This window comes from Pelodiscus sinensis, chromosome 31 (genome assembly GCF_049634645.1).
Source record: "Pelodiscus sinensis isolate JC-2024 chromosome 31, ASM4963464v1, whole genome shotgun sequence".
NCBI lineage: Eukaryota > Metazoa > Chordata > Testudines > Trionychidae > Pelodiscus > Pelodiscus sinensis.
The window spans coordinates 9,573,750-9,594,264 of NC_134741.1; the positions used below are offsets into that span (position 1 = coordinate 9,573,750).

Below are 20,515 nucleotides of genomic sequence, written 5' to 3' on the forward strand. Positions count from 1 at the left end.
TTCCTCTGGCCCCGCTGTCAGGCCGGGAGTGACGGGGCCGCCCAGAGACGCTGAGGGCGGGGCAGGGATTCGGAAGGGGGCGGGGCCGGGGCTCCACGAACCAATGAGAGCGCGGAAGCCAGTGACCCGCCTGCTGCCGCCTCCCCCCTCCGGCCGAGACACGGACCCGCCTCTCGGGCCACTGGGGCGGGAGCGCGCGGACTCGGCCGGGCTCGGGACCCGGAACGTGTCACATGCGGGGGGGGGGGGGGGTGCCGGGTCCTCGCCCTGGGCAGGCGCCCCCCCCCGGTGACCGTGACAATCCCCCTGCGAGCCCCTCACAGCCCTTCCTGCGAGCCCGCCCCCCCCCCCCGAACCTTCCTCTTCATCCCCCGGGGCTTTGGCAGACACCCCAATATAGTGCAAAGCCCCGCACTGAAGTGCCCCTGGGCTCTGTTTGCAGGACGCTGGGAACGGGCCGCAGGGGGCGGGTCACTGGGGATCCCTGTTCTGTTCCCTCCCCCTGGGGCACCCGCACTGGGCACTGGGCAGACAGGACACGGGGCTGGGGGGGCCTTTGTCTGACCCGGCCTGGCCGCTCCTGCGTGCATGGGACCCATTCATTTTGTCAGCGCTAGTGACACTGAGGCTCCTTTAGAACGAGCCAGAGCAGCCTTAGTGCACGTCAGAATCGGGCCCCGGAAACATGAATTCCAGCTGGAATAAGTGTTTGGCCTGAGAATTGAATGTCACTGGGCTTGGAGGGAGCAGATGCCAGCGAACCTCGATTTCACTGTCCGCTCACAAACCGACGGGAAAAATCTTTCCCTTCATAGTAACTGAAAGTTCCACACAGGCCCAGAAAGAGCCAGGCTGCTTGAGAGCTTCTTATCCTTGAAGGACTTTGACTTGATCTGTTTTGAGAGTCACATTAACAATTTGTGGTTTAATAATAAAGATTTTCCTGTTTGAATCTCAGTGTCTCTCACTGAATAGTAACTGTCTGAGCCAAGTACTGCCTGCCCCTCCCCCTAGCATTTCCCACTGCTGTGAAAATTGAACATGGTAAAACTGCAACTGGGAGCATGTAACTAGATCCATATAAATACTCAACTGTTACTTTATCTGTCAACATCACACATCAAACACAATGAATTCTGCACAAGATTCACTCTCACTCCTTATAGGCACAGTTCTGGGAGCTGAGCAGCCCAGCCTGGTGGATTCTGGGGAACATGTGACGCCCCAGAGACTCGCCACACCAGCCCAGGGGCAGGTGCCAGAGCCAGAGTATGGGACATTTCTCATCATCCAGGGTTGGGGTGTCTCCTGCTGGCTCTTCCCTTTCCAGGAAACTGCCTGAGTCAGCTCCAGGGAGAGGAACAGCTCATTGTTGCTGGAGGCAGGTAGAGCCTGAGCTCAGGAAATTGAAACTGATCCTCTTCCCCAGCCCAGAGGGAGCCATGGCCGCAGCAAGTGCAGTGGAAAGTCTCCGAAAGGAAGTAACTTGTACTGTCTGCTTGGAGTATTTCATGGACCCGGTGATCACAGCCTGCGGGCATAATTTCTGCTGCACCTGCCTCAGACGGTGCTGGGAAAGACCCGACCCAGCCGTCCCCTGCCCGCTGTGCAGGGACCCTGTGCAGCAGGGATCCCTCCAGCCCAACAGGCAGCTGGCGAACGTGGTGGAGCTAGTCAGGCAGCTCCGTTTTCAGGTAATGAAGGGAACGGGCACAGGTGGGATATGTGGGGAGCACTAGGAAGCGCTGAAGCTGTTCTGTGAGGAGGATCAAGCCGAGAGTCCTGTGTGCACCAAGCGCACATGGTGCTGCCCATCTGCGGGGAATTACTCTAAGTTTTAGTCACTGGCTAATTTCCCTGACTGTTCTCTGGTCCAGTGCAACTCACCAACCAGCTGAAGCCTGCCTGTCTTGGGAGAAGTTGGGGGGCAACAGAGGCCAAATTCCAAGTTTTTAAAGACACCAGATGTGAGAAACTTCTCTGAGATGCTCAGCGAAATCCTTCTGTACTCAGCCCCCCTTGGGGGAAATGAGGACCCGTTACCGAATGGGAGGCGTATGAATCAGTGGCAGGCTGACCTATGGGAACATGCTGCCATCAGCCTGGAGAAGGGAGAAGGGAGGTTAGAAGCTGTTGGTGTTACAGATTTGATGACTAGAATTTAATGTTATTACTTGTATTTGCTTCACAGTAACCCTCACGAAACCCACATGAGATCCAGGCTCTGCACAAAACCCAGCCAGGGACAATCCCTGCCCTGAGCAGTTTACAATCTAGAGCCGTGGTCCCCAACACGGTGCCCGCGGGCCCCATGGCGCCCGCAGGGGCATTTGCATGCGCCCGCCAGGTGCTCCGGGCTGGTGTGGCCCCGGGCACATGGCGCGGCGCTTGCGGGGAGCGTCGGCACCGGGCGCGCGCCGCTTGCGGGGGGGGGGGGAAGCGCTGGCCCCGGCCCCAGGTGCGCGGCGCTTGCGGGGGGAAGCGCTGGCCCCGGGTGCACGGCGCTTGCGGGGGGGGGGGGGGGGAGCACCGGCCCCGGGCGCGCAGCGCTTGCAGGAGGGGAGGGGGAGGGGGAGGGGGAGGAGCGCCGGTCCCGGGCATGCGGCTATGGGGGGGCCGCCCCCGGGCATGCGGCTATGGTGGGGGCGCCCCCGGGCGCGCAAGTGTCCCCGCCCCCTGGCGCCCGGCGGGCGAACGGCCACGCCCCCTGGCGCCCGACAACCTCAAAAGGTTGGGGACCACTGGTCTAGAGAAACAAAAGTTGGGAAGAAAACTGAGGCACAAAGGGCAGAGAAAGGAGGGTGAATCAGCTAGGTGGTTAGTGGCTGCAGGCAGTTTAGAACCCCAGTTTCTCTAAATGCAGTTCACAACCTTGGCCTCAGGGCTGAAACGTGTTGGTTAGGTGAGAAAGATGCCCAGCAGAGAGCGGCAGTTTCCCACTGGGATGCTGAACTCCTGGGCTGCTCCATGAGGGGTTAAACTCAGATGCTGTGACCGGCACTAGAGGAGATCGCTGGGCTGAACACTGTGTGGGACCCAAGAACCTCGACTCCACCCACCACAGGACTCCAGGCAGCGCAGGGCCACGCCAGGCACCACTGGGATCAGACTGGGTTGGACCAAAACTACCCCCAGGTTGGAGCTGCCCAGTGCGACTCTGAGCTGTGCCAGGCAGCCTTTGGGAATCTCCCAGGATGCACTGCTGCCAGGAGCTGTACCAGGCACTGGGGCAGTGGGTACCTGCCCAGAGGGTGTTACCACTGCAGGGCAGCGCTGGGGCAAACCCCAGCCACCCTGAACAGAAATCAACCTGTTTAATTAAGGGAGTCACAAACCCATCCACAGAGCAGAGGACATGCCCACGCCTGCCTGCCGGGCCTCCCCCACCTGCATTGGTCGGCCTCTGTGGGCCTGTCCCTGCCTCAGTCAGACCATCCCCACCTACATCATTCTGTGTGGAGGTGCCGCCCTCTCCTGCCCCCACCCTCAGCCTCAGTCTCCTGAGCTACGGCTACACTGTAGCCTTCTTCCGGAAAAGCTTATGCAAATGAAGCGCAGCGTGGAATATCGTCATGCTTCATTTGAATAATTAATTAGCATCCCCTTTTATGCAAGAGGCTTTTGCGCAAAAAGGAGCTGTGTAGACAGCAGATAGAGGCAGCAAAGTGGAAACGGAAAAGTGGAAAAGTGGATACTTGAAAGCAGCAGCGATGCACAGCTGAGCCTGGGATCAGCTGTGTGACACTGCTGCTTTGAAACGCCAAGGCAGCGTTCAAAGGGGCAGCACTGCTGAGCTGACCCCTGGCTTGGTGTTTCAAAGTGGCAGCGCTGCACAGCTGATTCCAGGCTCAGCTGAGCATTGCTGCGCGTGTGGAGCCCGGGGTCAGTTAGGGACTCCACAGCTGGTCTCAAGTTCCACGTGGCATTTCAAAGCAGCAGCACAGCATGGAGCCCGGGGTCAGCAGGGGACTCTGACTCCCACTGGGGACTCTTGTGCATTTCAAAGCAGGCACCCACCTGCAGCCTGGAGTCAGCGGGACTTCCCACTTGCCCTGGGCTGCATGAGGAGTTCTGCATTCCTCCTTTGAAACGTACTAGAACCCCAGCGGGAGCTCCTTTACATTTAAAAGGAGGAATGCAGAAGTGCCTATTGACTAATCGAGTGGTCAAGGGAAATTCCATCGACTACTTGACTAGAGAATTAACCACTAGTTAGCATCCTGAGTTTCTCCATGATCTTGGGTGTGGACAGGCCCTGAGCTTCCATATCAGGGGATGAGTTAATGTCCAGCCCTGGTGGCTTTCCCAGAAATCCTCCCCCAATGACCTGCATGTCCCCGGCAAGGGCTGTCTGCTGGGTTTGTCATTTCCTGCACTAACGGGTTTGCTTCTGTGTACTCCCTGGCTGTGTCTAGACTGGCCAGTTTTTCCAGAAAATCAGCCGCTTTTCCAGAAAAACTTGGCAGCTGTCTACACTGGCCGCTTGAATTTCTGCAAAAGCACTGACTTCCTACTGTAAGAAATCAGTGCTTTTTGTGGAAATACTATGCTGCTCCCGTTCGGGCAAAAGTCCCTTTTGCGCAAAAGGGCCAGCTGAGATTTCTTTTTGCGCAAAAGTGCGTCTAGATTGGCCACGGATGCTTTTCCGCAAAAAGTGCTTTTGCGGAAAAGCGTCCGTACCAATCTAGATGCTCTTTTCAGCAAATGCTTTTAACAGAAAACTTTTCCGTTAAAAGCACTTCCGGAAAATCATGCCAGTCTAGACGTAGCCCCTGGGTATCTGCACCAGTGTGGGGCTGAGCAGTGTTCCCAGTACACTGAGTGCTTGGGCAGCAGCTCAGGAGTGATCCAGATGCTGCCCAGCTGTCCACAGCTAGGTGTTGTTTCAGCTGGTGGTGCACATTTACACATGCCTCAGTGCACATAGAAAAATTTATTCAACACATTGAAGAGAACCTGGCTGCTGAGTCCTGCCTCCTGCTGTTCCCAGAGCCCATGAATAACAGAACACGCTGCCCATGACAGACATGGAAACATCCCTTTCAGATGGACACAGGGCCCAAAGGGGAAACAGATGCCTCAGCCTAGTACCCATAGGGTGGAGTCAAGTGCCAGAAATCTGTGGGTTTGCCAAGTTCTCCCTGCTGCGCACTCAGCTCCCCATGAAAGGGCCCCGGGCTCCATCCATGTCCCCGACCAGCCCTTTCCCGGTTTTCATTCAGCAACAGACACAAGCCGAGAGGCAGAAGATTGTGGCCGAGTTTCAGCAGCTGCGGCAGTTCCTGGGGGAACAAGAGCGACTCCTGCTGGCCCAGCTGGAGAAGCTGGACGAGGAGACTGGGAGGCTCCAGACTGACACTGAACTGGAAGAACAAGTCAGGGGTTTCTCCCGGAAAACCACTGCGCTGTCGGAGACTCTGAGGGAGTTCACAGGTACCTAGAAGGGATGGGGGAGGGGACAGTGAGCTGGGAAATCAACAGCAGCAGCCTCGATCTTCCCTGCAGTGTAAACACACCTGGAGTGTGTCTCTGCTGTAATGGAAACCCAGGTCTGTGTGTTAGGATTGGGGGTGTTGTGGGCAATATGGACTCCTGAAATCTCACCTCTCTTCTCCCTTCCCCCACCAGACACGCTGCCCTCTGTCCTGGAAGGAGCAGGAGGAAAGTCCCCGGGAGCTTTCAGACAGGGTGAGGTTTCAAGTGGAGACTGAAAACACCTTCCTGAGTGTGTAGCTCAAGTCACCAACCAAACCCCCAGTGACCACGACAGGCAGAGCCCAAACCTGCCCACTGAGCGGTGAGGTGCCCCAGGGGCACTGGATCAGAAGGACGAGGGGCCGTGTCCTGCCCCTTTAAGAAATGGGATGGTTGGACCCCCCCCACATCTCACTATGGGCACAGTTTGCAGGGGAGGGGCTGCGCTTTGTGTCTGGGCAGCTGATCAGCGCAGCCCCTCCCTGGGCACCAGCCTCTGCCCTGTGCTGGCCCCTCCCCGTGACCCCGCCCCAGGTCCCCTTCCCCAGAGGCCCTGCCCCCGGCCAGGACAGAAGCCAGAGCTGGGCTCCCCACATTGAGCCCAGATGCCCTGAAGAGCCCTGGACTCTCCACTGCTCTGGGGGTGACTAATGCCCAGGCCCTGCTCTGTGGGGTGAGGTGGCTCTTCCCCCGCGCTGCCCCCTCCCCCTGAGCCCTGGGCAGGGGGTGGAGGCTGCAGCGGGGAGGGAGTTTCCCTCCGGGGGTTAAAGCTGGAACCTGCCTCCTCTGTCCCTCCTCCCCCCTCCACTGAACCCTCCTGCTCTGGGCCTGGGCCTGGAGCAGCCCGACCAGGGGGCAGGAGGCTGCAGCCTCTGCACACAAATGAGAAGCTGACGAAGCGGGTCCCATTGCCCAGGCTGAGGCGCTGCAGTGACAGCTCGGCTCAGTCTCAGGGCCCAGGGCAGAGGCAGCTCCCTGGGGCCCAGGCCTGTCCCAGCCACAACAGGGCTGCTGGGGAGGGTGAGAAATGGCCCCAGCCACCCCCAGGGCTGAGCTCTCCCCCTCACATCCTGATTCTCTCTCCCTAGCGACTGTGACTCTGGATCCAGACACGGCAAATCCCCACCTCATCCTGTCTGGTGATCGGAAACATGTGAGATGGACAGACACATGGCAGGCACTGCCCGATAACCCAGAGAGATTTGATTCTGAGCCCTGTGTGCTGGGCCGTGAGGGGTTCACCTCGGGGAGACATTGCTGGGAGGTGGAGGTGGAGGTGGGGGATGGGCGAGACTGGGCTGTGGGGGTGGCCAGAGAGTCTGTGAGCAGGAAGGGACGGATCAGCATTAGCCCTGAGGGGGGGATCTGGGCTGTGCAGCGGTGGGAAAGTCAGTTCCGGGCTCTCACCTCCCCTGTGACCGCCCTGCCTCTGAGCCCCTCCCGCCAGATCCGGGTTTGTCTGGACTGTGACCGGGGGCAGGTGACATTTATCGATGCTGGTGCCGAGGCCCCGATCTTCACTTTCCCGCCGGGCTCCCTCCCTGGGGAGAGAATCCGACCCTGGATCTGGGTGGGGCCAGGATCCCGGCTCAGATTGTGTCCCTGAAATTAGCCTCTCTGGCTTCACACACCCCAGTCTCTGTGACCTCACAGGACTCCCCATACCCAGCCCCTGGCCCCTCATCTCTGATGCCTGAAAGCTTCTCCCCCTCCCTCCCTGCAGTCCCAGAGATAGGAGGGGTAAGAAGGCTCCTTTGGGCTGCTACAGGGGCAGAGGTGGAGATTGGGCAGAGGCAGAATTAACAACTGGGCTGGGGACAGGCGGAGGTGGGGGTGGCAGGACACAGAATTAACCCATCAGGGTTTGGGGCTGGGGGGAAGCTGGAAGCTGCGCAGCAGCAGGGAGCGACTGGTACCAGTCTGTGTCCTGAGATCTCACTGGGGTCTCCAGCCAGAGCTCCTGCCACAGGAGCCAAAGTCACCTTCCCCTGTGGTGCAGCTAGCAACACTTGTCACCAGTGTTCCCCTAAGTTTTTCCATCCCTGAGTGGAGGGAGTTTGGCCTTGTGCGCCCATACTGAGGTCATGGGCGCCTGTTGGGACGTGTGCCATGAACATTCATATTTAAACATGAGTCTTGTTACTTCTGCACAAATAACTTTTTAATAAATGTTATTCATTTCTGTTTGGTTCATGTGGGTATTTCCCTTAAAATGGGAGTTTTCACTGAAGTTCCTTTGAAGAATACTGCTGATAGATTTCCAAAACCGTGACATGTTCCAAAACAAAACAAATCGCTTTTGTACAAGCCCCACATGTACCACAAAATGCAAGTCTCAGTTTCTTCTCCCCTGTTGAGGGCTCACTTTAATATTTGCTGCTTTCTAAAGGTTACGTTTATACTGCAGAGCTATTTCGGGATACCGGAAGCATCCCAAAATAGCTATTCTGCGTCTATTCAAGCAGCCCATTATTTTGAAATAGATTTCAAAATAAGGGCAGGTTATTCCAACGTCCCGGTAACCCTCGTTCCACCAGTCTTAAGGGCATTTCGGAATAGCGAGTTATTTTGAAATTTGGTTCTGTGAATATAACACCAAATTATAAAATAAGCTATTTTGAAATAGCCTCAAAATAAGCTACGCAATTTGCTTAATGTGTATTGCGTAGCTTATTTCAAGCTAAGGGTGCTCTATAGACACAGCCTTAATGTTTACAGATCTATCATGTGGTCTGGAAATTTGTCTTTAAAATAGTGCTTGTAATTTTACATAATACAGATTTATGACACAAACGTAACAGCACCCCCTCACGGTGATCCACAAACTCCTCCGATACAACGTAAGAACAGGGGCAAGATGCTGTTAATGTTGTACTATACAAGAGTCACTTCCCAAAGAGTAAAGTGTATCATGTCCCCCCTGGATTCCTGTAGCAGGAAGGCAAGGCCACACTCCACCACAGGGAAATCCTGATGGGCCCACTGTGCTGGGCAGCAACTTAGCTTGCACCTGGTGTGGCTTGGTCGTCTTGCTGGAGCTTGGCTTGTTTTGCAAGGTATTTACAGGCCCTAGGTCACCTCTTCAAAATGCTTGTTGAGGTCGAGCTGGAGGGAAACTGTTTTTTGTTTGTTTCAACAGAGTAGAAAACGACTGAGTTAGGAACAGGCTGTTTTTCTAGGTGGCTGAGACTCAGCTGAGCCACATCCTCCATCCCCGAGAGTGTTTTTTTTACTCTCCTTGGCTCAGACATGTCTCCTACTGAGGCCACACCTGGGTGTGGGCCGCCCATTTTCCACCAGTGTCTCTCACGAGAACACTCCATTGGCTATGGCTGTGTGATATCTATAATAAGCAATGACGTTGAGGAACCTTTGGTCAAAACCAAACCGATAACGTGTGCTTTGGACAAAACCAAGCCAGTGAAACACACACAGAGGAGAGCCCTTGTCCAGCCATCACTTGAAAGCGTGTTAGGCACAATAAGGTGCTTTCCATGCACCACAGACTCAGCCCTGGTCCCAGGAGCAGCCACCACATGGCCCTTGCCCCCACACTCCCAAGTCCTCCTCCCTGCAATTTAGTTTCCAAGGGAGGAGGGTGCTGCACAGTGGTTCTACTGAGGAAGGGGGCGGGATTAAAATTCTTTGTGCGCCCCCTGGAGGGAACTGAGGTTGTGACCTGTCCCTGGGCTCAAGGGGAAACATTGTCATTGCCAGGCAAGGACAAAATCTGGCTCTCGTGGTGGAGGGAGGGTTTTGAAAAGTCTGGCCCATGTTTCTGGAAACTCCTGGGACCATCCCGGCTTTTACCCTTCACTAGAAGCTCAGGAGAACGTGATGAAGCCAGGTCCATTCTCCACTGCTGCAGGGGTCAGAACAGGGAGTCAGGGATCCCCCCTCTGCTCAGAGAGGTCTGGGTCCAAGAGGTGACCAGTGGACGGGCCTGAGCCCAACCAAACCCACTGACAAACTCCAAATAACCTCCAGATTCATCCACCAGGGTCACAAGACCAACCCAAACAACCCCCTGAGAGGAGCCATTGACCTCTGCTTTCATTTACCTCACAGCAAGCCTCTGTGCTGCTTCTCCTGCCCCTCTAGGGGGTTCGCCAGCAGGACATGGGGAGCCGGCAGAAATTCTCTGCTAGCAGCCTAGGGAGGGGCTGGGACACCTCCTCCCCTGAGCCCCCAGGAATTTGATTCCATGGAAGCCCAGGGAGCCCCAGGAGTGTCAGAGAAGGGAGCAACTCCTTGTCCTAGGAGGGGTTTTGGGTTTCTCCTCCACATCAACTCACCGTGCTAAACCCCCACAGGGAGCAGTACGGGAACCAGGAGCTCAGAGCTTGTGTGCGCAGCACTGGAAGAACAAGAGGTTCCGTGTGACAAGGTGGGATGGAAAAACTGTGATTTGAAGAAGGAAAAGTGATGTTTGTGGGGCCGGGTCAGAGATTCCCCAAGGATTATTTTCAGGTTTAAAAAAAAAAAAAAAAGGAAAGAAAATCCAGTTTGCAATGCAAAGGAAGCTCTTCTTGCTTCTGTACCTTGCCACAAGGTAGACCAAGGTCAGCAACCTTTCCAAGGTGGAGTGACGTGATTTGACTTACTCACCTCCATGTGCAGGTCTGCGTGCCTCTGATACTTTTAAAGTCAATAATAGTGCTACTTGCAGCAGCTTCATTAATAAAGAAATTAAGACGCAGATCTCACCGTTCAGTAAAACCTTAAAAAATAATAGTCTGGTAGCATTTCAAGACTAACAAAACATGTAAATGGTGTCATGAGCTTTCGTGGGCACAGACCACTTCTTCAGATGACCAGATGATCCATGGCCTTGCTTTGCCTTGCCGACTTCTCTGATCTCAGGCTCCTGGTTTGATACTTTAAGCAGCACACAAGCCTCTGAGTGTTCAGTTGTTAACCGGCTCCGAGATGGACATATGTGAAAATGCATGTTCACAGGTGTGTAGATCCAAAGGCTGAGAGCTGTGAAAATGCCACTTTCTTCAAACAGTCAAATTTCACAGGCAGGGCTTTCCAACAGGCCATGATAGAGACCCCATGATCTGTATCAGTAGCCTCAAGTGTGTGCTGCAGATCCCGAAACTTTGAGACCCATAAGTCTGAGCATTGCGATTCAATGCATTGCCTTTCGAAATCGTCAACACCCATCCACTGAAGCACTGTTGAATCCATGTCACTGGCAACAAAGTTGTCTGGTTTGCTTAGAAAGGAATACATCGGGCCAATTGGAAAACTTGAAATCTGACAGAAAATTCAGCGGTGAGTTCGTGTATGTACATTTTAATCTCAGCAACACTGGCGATGTTTCAATAGTTCTTTCAAATGCTAGAAATAGCAAAAAGTTGAGGTGTCAATATCCTGAGAAAAAAATGGCAAGTTTCACAACAAATACCTTCTCTGTTTTAAAAAACACGCAGAAGAGTCCGGTTTGCACCCTGCTGAGGGAGGTTGAGTTTATTTAGGTGTGCGGTGATGTCAGCTAGAAACATTAGTTGCATGAGCCATTTGTACATCCAGTTCAGGGAAGTTTTGACCTTTTTCTGGCAAAAAGATCTTAATTTCATCAGGAGAGTCCACAAAGTGCATTCAAACTATCCCATGGCCCAACCCATGAACACTGCTGGGAAATGGAAAGCCCTTCTGTGCATTGTCCATCTTCTCAAGCAGGGCTTGGAACTGCCAATGCATCAAGGCAGATCAAACAACAAGAAAATTCACCATTTTCACTGCTGTAGCCATCCCATTGTGAAGCTCAGAGTCAGAAATCTTGACACAAAGATTTTCTTGGTGAATAATATAATGAAAATGTACCATCAGGTGGCCAATGGGATCCTCAATGATCTTTACAAATCTCTTCCACTTTCCCACTGTTGCAGGGCACTGTCACGTGTCAGAGAAAACATTTTTGTGATGTCAACGCCTCTTTTCTCAAAATGAATAACACGTGTTTCCTACATCATCCTGTTGTGTTGCCATGCATGGGATTTAGGCAGCACGGCTCTTCTTGGATTTTATCCGAGGCCTATGGGTCTGTCTCCCAGAGCTTCTTGGAGGTAGTATCCTGTTCCAGTATAGATTGAAGTTTATTGATAAATTGTTGGACGGGTTTAAGTTGGGGGCTATAGGGATGACAAGTGGTGTTCTATTGTTGGTTCTCTTAGGTCTGTCTTGAAGTAGATGGTTTCTGTTCTTTCAATTTGCTTTTTTATTTCTCCAGGTGGGTAATTGAGGTTTATAAATGCTTGTTAGAGATCCTGAAGTTTCTGGTCTCTGTCAGTGGGATCTGAGCACATGCAGTAGTATCAAAGGGTTTGGCTATAGACAATGGATCGATACAATTGCATCTGCTCATTTATAAACCCATAGTCTCCTATAGACAACCACCTAACCTCAGGATGATTCTTACCAATAACCACAGGACATACCACACTAATACCAACCCTGGTACCTTCCCTTGCAACAAACCCCGTTGCCAGCTTTGTCCACATATTCATTCTGCTGATACCATTATTGGACCTAACCAATTCAGTTATAAGATCAAGAACACGTAGTCCTGCTCATCCAGAAATATAATTGATGCCATCACGTGCCAACAGTGTCCGTCTGCTATATATATTGGACAATCGTCTCAGACACTTCACCAAAGAATCAATGCCCACAAAACGCTCTGTGGTCAACATCCAAAGCCTTTGTGGATCGCCCCGTTATGCCTCGTGGGATGAGGTTTCCCAGGGCAGTCGACAAAGGCTTTTGATGTCAACCGCGGAGCATCCAGACCCCTGCGCTTAGCCAACAAATAGCTGATGGGCACAGCGTGGCAGCCATTTTAATTTAAATGAAGCGGTGATTATTTAAATTGCCACTTCATTTTCATATGTCTACAAATCTAATCTACATGGCTCCATCGACGGAGCCATGTAGTGCAGACATACCCTCACAGGCATGGCATTAGAACTCCTCCAGTTCTCCCAGCCTGAGAACAGGGGCAACACAGCCCATGACTGTGCAACCTTCCTCTGAAAGGTCCCATTGCTGTTCTTCACCTCTGGCCCGGAGGCCAGCTGGGGGATAAAAGTGGAATTGAGACTCCACGTCCATGGCCATCTCACTCCTTGGCCTCCACCTGGGAACCTCCTGGTCCTTAGCACCTTAAGGGCTGTAGAAATCTGCCCACTGGGAACTAGACTGAGACACCAGCTCCCCGCTCCCCAGCTCCTTCCACGCAGGTCTCCAAACAGCCGTTGGGTGGGACAGACTCTTGGTCCCTGCTGCCCTGGGCTGAATGTGCCCAGCAGTGACAGGCCCATATTTCAGCCCTACAGTCCTGAGGCAGCTAGACCCCAGGGAGGTGACAGCTCTAGGAAACACCTGACATCAGACAGTGCCCCTGAATGGGGAATTCCAGAGTCTGCTGTGAGAGAGTGAGACACTCAGAATTAAACGAGTCAAAGACATCTGTATCCAACATCTGGTGCTAACATCAGCTCCAAGCTTTTTCTCTGTGTGGTGCAGCATGAGGGGAGAGAGAGCAACGTACCTGCTCAAGGTGCTTCTGACATCCTAGAGAAAAGAGACAAAAGAATCTTAGCCCCATCAGACACACACAGGGGACCTCAGGGAAGGGATTTTACAAATATGGGGAAGAGGCCCTGGTCTGGCCCCTGGATTCCCTTGCACATGTGGCTTTGCCATCTCTAATGTCTCTGTGCCTGGAACTCTACAAAGCACAACAGTCACTCACATGTCAGCAATGCAAAAGGTGTTACACTGAGATCTGACAACTGGACCCCAGCGCTTGTGATATAGGAGACTGCTTTCCCTGTGTAGGGAGCTGGGATGTTTCTCCCTCACTCTCACCTGCAGGAATTCACTTGCTGGCTTTGGACACTTCCCCTCCAGCTCCTCAATAAGCTCGCTGAGACGAGAAATCTGGGCGGAGAGTTTCCTGAGTACACCAGTCTGGAGTTTCACAATCTCCTCATCCAACTTCTCCAGCTGGGCCAGCAGGAGTCGCTCTTGTTCCACCAGGAACTGATGCAGCTGCTGAAACTCAGCGACAATCATCTGCCTCCCGGCTTGTGTCTATTTCTGTATGAAAAGAGGGAGAGGGCTGTTTGGGACACGGATGCAGCCCTTTCATTGGGAGGTGAATGCACAGCAGGGAGAACTTTTTGGAAAAACCTAAAATTTGTGTGACATTTGACTCTACTCTAGCGACGAGGAGTCCTGTGGCACCTTATAGACTAACTGAAGTGTAGGAGCATAAGCTTTCGTGGGCAAAGACTCACTTCGTCAGATGCATGTAGTGGAAATTTCCAGAGGCAGGAATAAATATGCAGGCCAGGATCAGGCTGGAGATGACCAGGTGGATCCAATCAAGGAGGATGAGGCCCACTTCTAGCAGCTGATCTGGAGGTGTGAATTCCAAGAGAATAGAAGCTGCTTTTGTAGTTAGCGAGCCATTCACAGTCTTTGTTTAATCCAGAGTTGATTGTGTCAAACTTAAAGATGAACTGCAGCAAAAAAACTTCAGGACCAGACTTCAAAGAGAAACTGCTGAGCTACAGTTCATCTTTAAGTTTGACACAATCAACTCTGGATTAAACAAAGACTGTGAATGGCTTGCTAACTACAAAAGCAGCTTCTATTCTCTTGGAATTCACACCTCCAGATCAGCTGCTAGAAGTGGGCCTCATCCTCCTTGATTGGATCCACCTGGTCATCTCCAGCCTGATCCTGGCCTGCATATTTATTCCTGCCTCTGGAAATTTCCACTACATGCATCTGACGAAGTGGGTCTTTGCCCACGAAAGCTTATGCTCCTACACTTCAGTTAGTCTATAAGGTGCCACAGGACTCCTCGTCGCTTTTGCAGATTCAGACTAACACGGCTACCCCTCTGATACTTGACTCTACTCTGTGGTTACTAGGCAGAGGCATCTCTCCCAGCATCTCCTTTGGCCCCTGTGTCCCTCTGAAAGGGATGTTCCCATGTCTGTAATGGGCAGCATCTTCTGTTTTTTATGGGCACTGGGAATTCAGATCCAGAGCACCATGAGGCAGGACTCAGCACCAGCCTGACAGAGATACCCAGAGAGGAAAAAGAAGCAAACATGTTAATGCACCAAGTGAGGAGACCCAGCAGACAGCCTTTCAGGGGGACATTCAGCTTCCTCAGGGATGATTTCTGAGAAAGTCTCATGCACTGACATGGATGCTCAGGGCCTGTCTACATGGATCTCACCCTGCAATCCATGATCCAGGAGAGAGACAAACTAGCCCAACCTCACCAAGGCCACACAGGAGTCTGCCTCCTAACACAGCCCTCCCACTGCCAGTCCCTGCTAGTCCATAGCCACAGGCACCTACCAGACACTCCTGGCTTTTTTCTTCAGCTGACATTTTCCATCCCAGCAGCTTCTCTCTCTCTTCCCTCAGAAACTTCAAATGCGCCTCACGTTTTTCCTGAAGAAACAGAAATAAACCCCATGAGATGTTGGGGTTTCCTGTTTTGTCTGCCTTTAAGCTGCACAGTCCCAGTTTTGTGGCGCTCTGTCCCTGTCTGGCAGGGATTCAGCCCCAGATGTGGCTTTGTCCATAGAAAAAGAGACAGGAGGAGAGGGTGGATGCAGCAGGACGCCTGTTAGGGTGGGGGACAGATCTGTAGTGGCACCTTTATAAAGAATGATGCAAGAGGGGATTTGGGAGGTAAAAAGGGTTAAGAATATTAATCATGTAACCAATTACAATTTTATCAGTGACAGTATTTTTTAACCTGCTGACAGGCAAGGCCAGTAGCAGACATGGGTTCTCCTGGGGGCAGGGCTCTCTCGTGGGGTCTTCCAGAAGTGGCCGCAATGACTGCCGGCAGGTGGGGACTCCCAGCAGCTGCAGACTGATGTTAGCTGCTAGGGGAAGCGGGCATTGCCGAGAGCAGTGGGGAGTGTAACTAGTAACTGGCACCGATAAACATTAGCTCATCAGTTAACCAGTTTGAACTCTTGCTACAATCCAGTCGAATCCCAGTGGTGCCTGACATGGCCCTGCGCAGCCTGGAGTGGTGCTGTGGGTGGACTCAAGGCCCCACACAGCATCCAGCCCAATGACCTCCTCTAGCACTCTCCCTGCTGGACTGTGGCCTGTAGCAAAGCGTCTTTCCCTTCAACGGCCACACTTCATCATTGTTCAGAGATGCTGAGGGGTGGGGGGACTGCGGACTAGTGGTTAGTGTAGCCGTGGACTGAGCCTGGAGAGAGCAGGGGTCTGAGCTAAACTCTGCCACTGATTTGCTTGGTGACCATGAGGGAACTTGCTGCCTCACTTTCCCTTCCCACCATTTGTCTAACTAGACTGTGACCTGCTCAGGCCAGGGACTGTCCCTTGCTGGGTGCTGTGCAGGGCCCTGATTGCATTGTGGGTCTATAAGGCAACTGACAGATGACTACCGGTACTGCTTCTCAGCCAATCAGTAACAGCTTGTAACCTCCTCTTCTCCAGTCCTAAGGCAACTCATTCCCATAGACTGGCCTGTCACTCCTGTGAGCTAAACCCCTCTGATTGTTAACACCTTCCCTCGTACAAAAACCCCTCCTATCACCAGTGAGGGCTGGGTCTCAGGATTCAGAGACACATTTCCCACCTCAGGTATCTGTAAAGACTTGATGTAAGTTGCCACGCAGCCAGAGCATTTACTTTTTACAGCATCTCTTGTACCATGAAGGCTTTAAAGAGCCATGTCACACATCTGCCAGGTAACAGTCAATGAAATTAGCCTGTAATTAAAACCCAACCTTATTTCCCATCACACTGGACAGCAACTCTGTACCTTGTACTCCTGGGCAGCTTCCTGTATAGGCACCACCGTTTGATCCCAGGATCTGTCACACCCCACACAGATGGGAGTTTGATCCTCTTCACAGAACAGCTTCAGAGCCTCCTGGTGCTCTCCACATACACTGTCCCATCTTGCTCTCTATGCTGCCTGGAAACTTAGCGGCTTGGCTAGTTCCACCATCGTTGTCAGCTGCCGGATGGGCTGGAGGGGACTCTGATGCCCAGTGTCTCTGCACTGACGTCTTAGGGTTGCCTGGCAGAAATTGTTCCCACACTCCAGAGTGACAGGGGCTGTGAAATCCTCCAGACAGATGGGACACAGCGCTTCCTCCTAGACACTTTTCACGGGGGACTCTGCAGCCATGGCTGCTTCTGGGCTGGGGAACAGGGGTAGTTTCAATTTCCTGAGCTCAGCAATGTGGGGGTAGGTCTGGAGGGCGTGTGCATGATACACCAGCACTGATGATAAAAAAAATCAAAATTTAAAAGCTTTACTCACCCACTGCCCACTCCAGCCAGTTGGGCCCCCTCAGCCAACTGCCCCAGCCAGAACCCTTCCCCCTGTGTCTGTGCCTCTCATGCCAGGGCCCCTCCTCATCCTGTGTTCAAATCCCTCACCTGCACACTCTGCAGTCCCCTCTCACAGCCCCTCTTTGCACCTCCAGCCTGCACCCAGCTCTCAGCCCCCCCCCCACCCCTCAAAAGCCTGTCAGGGAGAGCATCAGGAAGCACCAACAGCCAGAGAGAAGGAGGCAAGGCCATTGCACAGCCAGAGCAGAGCCCCCAGACGGTGCACCGATACCCAAAGCCTGAACAACAAGAAGCACAGGATGGTGCATCACAACCGCTCCTCCTCCCCCAGTCCAGCTGTGCCAATCTCCCCAACTCCCACAAGCTGAGCTGCAGCCCCTCAGCCTTTCCATGCCCCCTCCCCCACAGCATGCGTGTGCCCCTTGGACAGACCCCCTCCCCACACACTGATGCCCTGCAAGTGCCAGATGGGTGGTGATGCCGTCCCCACACAAAACCCAACTCCCCCAACTCTCCTGCCCCACCAACCCACCCTGCTGCTGGGAGCCAGGCACAGCCACTCACCCAGCAGCTGCCACCCCACAACAAGGCTACCCCAGCACTGAGCCTGGTCCCACAGCTATGTGATGGTGGAGCAGGAGTGAGAGCAAAGCCCCCAGTAACCATAAGGCCCAAAAGTCAAACCAGCACAGGTGCAGCATGGGGCTGTCCCAGCTGTTTGGAGCAGCAACTTCATGTGCAGCCCGGGGGGGGGGGGGGGGGGGGGGGGGAGAGACATGCTCCCCGCAGCACTTTTACCTTTGAAGAGTAGTAACAGCCAATGAAGCTAAATGTAACATCCCTGCCCTACTCAACACACAAACCAGTGGAAAATTCTTCAGGTCATAATGACAGTAACCCCGATGCCAGGTAAGAATAACGCTGCCCGAGAACTTAGTTGTTCGGTTTAAGGCCAGAGACTTTGCATGTTTTGAGAGGTGATGCTGCCAATCTGGCGACAAAGCCTTAATGTTTGGAATCCCAGTGCCTGCTGCCATGCATTGTGGTCTCACTCGCTAGTGACCTATTCCCCCCTCGGTCCCTGCACCTGTGAAAACTCAGATTTGTAATAAGGGCACAGAAATGCTCATTTTCTTGCCATTGTGAAAGTTAACTGGAGTTACTGAAAAAATGTTTCAATCCAGCAGCGCTGCTACCCATACTTACATACATCAGGGAATCTTGCCCAGCCTGGCCACAGATAATGCCCCAAGGGTTCCTTCTGACCTGGGTGGAGTGAGGAGGGAAGAACACACCCACAAAGGCGCCCCACGGGCACATGGGCCCAACATCCTACAGGTTGGAATATTCCCGGGGGCTGCTCCCAGCTCCACGTGAAGCCCAGGCCAGGCCGGGAGAGGTTTGTGCTGCTGCTGCAGCCTAACCCCATGGTGTCATGCAGCTGCTGTTTGGCTGGGCTGGGGCTGCCCGGGTTGGGGTTTCTGCTTTACCCTTCACTTAGCTGGGCGTGGGGCTTGTTTGCGTGATTGGCCCCAGGTGGGCCCGCTGCTCCAGCAGCTGGGACAGCCCCGTGCTGCGCATTGTGACGTGGGGGGGGGGGTACTTGCTGGGCTGTGGTGACCTCTGCTGTCTGGAGCAAGACCCAGCAGGGAAAACCTCATTATGCAAAGGTAACGCCAAACCTGTCGAACCAGACACCCCCCATGAAGAGGAACAAAGGAAGGTGGATGCTGCCCTGGCTGGGGGGCAGGGCTGGAAGAGTGGGGGTTAGTTGCTGTCTGGGAGCATGGAGGAGACAGGCTAGGGAAAGGGGCTGGAGTTTAGGGGCCCGGTCTCCCCCATCTCAAGGGGGCCTGAGGCATCCTAGCCCAGCTCTGTGACCAGATTCCATCTGTGCTGTGCTGTATCCTGGAGAGGCAATAAACTTCCTCTATTCCACCGGCGGGTGCAGTCTGTTTGTGCCATTTCGGGGTGCAGGAGACGGGGGACCCACAACGCGCCGTCACACGCATGCGCGGGTTTGACTTTGGGCCTTACGTGTCCTGGGAGCCTCGCTCTCACTCCCAGCCCCCCCCACGTAGCTGTGGGGCCAGGCTCGGTACCGGAGCAGCCTGGGGGGGTTTGTGTGGGGACGCCCCCGGCCACTATCCCCGCGCGCCGTGCCCGGCAGGAGCGTTCCCCCCCCCAGCCTGGTGCCAGCCCCGCCCCCACCAGAGATTTGGGCCCAAGAGCCCCCCCCCCGTCGCCCCCGCAGCGATTGAACCCCGCCCCCCTCGCGGCTCCCGCCTCACCCCGCTCGGCGCCTCCGCGCTCGTCCCGTCCCTGCCCCGCCCGAAGCGGACGCAGCAGCGCGCCGAGTAACGGCCCCAACGGCTCCCCCAGAACTCGCCCCGGGCAGTGCGCGGCGCATGCGCAGTGGCGGCCGCCTTTCTACCCGCGCGCGGAGCCAGACGCTGCTGCGGGCTCCGCCCAGGGACCAATCGCAGCGGGGCCTGGGCAGGGGCCGGGAGCGACGGGCGGGGACAGACGCATTGAAAACTCGGCCGGGGCGCTGAGGAAGGGCGGGGTCAGACTGCGCGTGCGCAGCGCATCCGTGACTCCGCTCCCGGATCAGCGCCGGGGCTTAGCTCAGACCCGGAGCTGCCTGGGCGCGCCCCCGCCCCGCGGGTTTGGAGCAGCTGTTGGGGGCGGGGCAGGGCACCGCGTGTCACAATACGGGGGCGGGTCCCCACGTGCCGGGGAGGGGGCGGGGCTCGTGCTGCTGCGCGTTCAGCCCGACGGGGCCTTTCCGTGCGCTGAGCCCCGGGCGGGAGAGCGGAGCGGGGGGGGGGAATCTTGTGTCCGCCTCGCCCCCCTCTCCTGCTGCGTCAGCGGCCCCGCCCCCAGGAAGTTTCTGCCCTTAGTATGGGGGGGCGAAGTGCGAGCTCTGGGGCCGAGGGGTCAACCCCCCCCCCAGCAGGGAGCAGCTGCCCTGCGGGGGGGCAGGAACACTGGTCGGACAGAAAAGGGCAAACTGGGGAGGGGGGGTTAGTCGGATCAAAACGCAGTGAATCCCTGGGCAGCCTGTGCACACAGACCCCCCCCCCCATGCTGGCCCAGCCTCTGACCCAGGCAGCAGGGCGCCCTGGGGGGACATAGTCACAGGGGCGGGGGGGATGGAGCCAGTTGGGGGAACAGCAGCTGGGAGGGGCAGAGTGGGGCTGAGTCTCAGTGGGGGGGGTGACTCTACCCTCTATCCCAGTTGACCCAGTTGTGCCCTGTCACTGTCACAGAACAGCCACGTACCTGCCTAGGCCTTGGCTGTGTCTGAGCAATGGGGGCAGCCACCCCCTGGGACCACAGGGCCTGAGCTTGTGTGGCCTGAGGAGAGGGGAACACAAGGGGCTGGAGCAGGCGTCTGTGACCACTCTGGGTGCTGCCCAAGGAAATGGGGCAACAAAGCAGAGAGCAGCCCCCTGGGGGGGAGGGGGGAGGGTAGCATCTCTTATCACCCCCATTCTCCACCCCACCTGGGGCAGTAAAAAGCCTGTTGGAGGTGGCCAGCCCTGCCTTAGCAGCTGGGGGACCCTGGTCCCCAAATGGGTCCTGGCTCTGATGATCATAATGACGGGGTGAGTCACATGCCTCAGCAGCATGTTGCTTTTATTGGGTGCAA

General features: G+C 54.8%; 2 protein-coding genes across 3 annotated transcripts; one reads left to right on the forward strand and one right to left on the reverse strand.

Annotated features, from left to right (window-relative positions):
• Window positions 1–1,348: 1,348 nt before the first annotated feature.
• On the forward strand, window positions 1,349–7,658 carry LOC142821551 (zinc finger protein RFP-like). Its single transcript, XM_075912813.1, has 4 exons — window positions 1,349–1,694; window positions 5,223–5,433; window positions 5,629–5,688; window positions 6,564–7,658. The coding sequence occupies exons 1-4, from the start codon at window positions 1,443–1,445 to the stop codon at window positions 7,079–7,081; spliced, it is 1,041 nt and encodes a 346-aa protein (XP_075768928.1). The 5' UTR covers window positions 1,349–1,442; the 3' UTR covers window positions 7,082–7,658.
• Window positions 5,413–19,349, reverse strand: LOC102463042 (tripartite motif-containing protein 10-like). 2 transcript variants are annotated; one of them, XM_075912822.1, is made up of 6 exons: window positions 19,152–19,349; window positions 16,322–16,788; window positions 14,866–14,961; window positions 13,354–13,584; window positions 13,034–13,056; window positions 5,413–5,437 (listed from the first exon to the last, which is right to left on the reverse strand). In XM_075912822.1, the coding sequence occupies exons 4-6, from the start codon at window positions 13,558–13,560 to the stop codon at window positions 5,428–5,430; spliced, it is 240 nt and encodes a 79-aa protein (XP_075768937.1). In that variant the 5' UTR covers window positions 13,561–13,584; window positions 14,866–14,961; window positions 16,322–16,788; window positions 19,152–19,349; the 3' UTR covers window positions 5,413–5,427. The 2 variants fall into 2 exon arrangements, with proteins under 2 accessions (XP_075768937.1, XP_075768936.1); XM_075912821.1 differs by lacking the exon at window positions 5,413–5,437 and adding an exon at window positions 9,343–11,779 and having other exon boundaries at window positions 19,152–19,348.
• Between the last annotated feature and the right edge of the window lie 1,166 nt (window positions 19,350–20,515).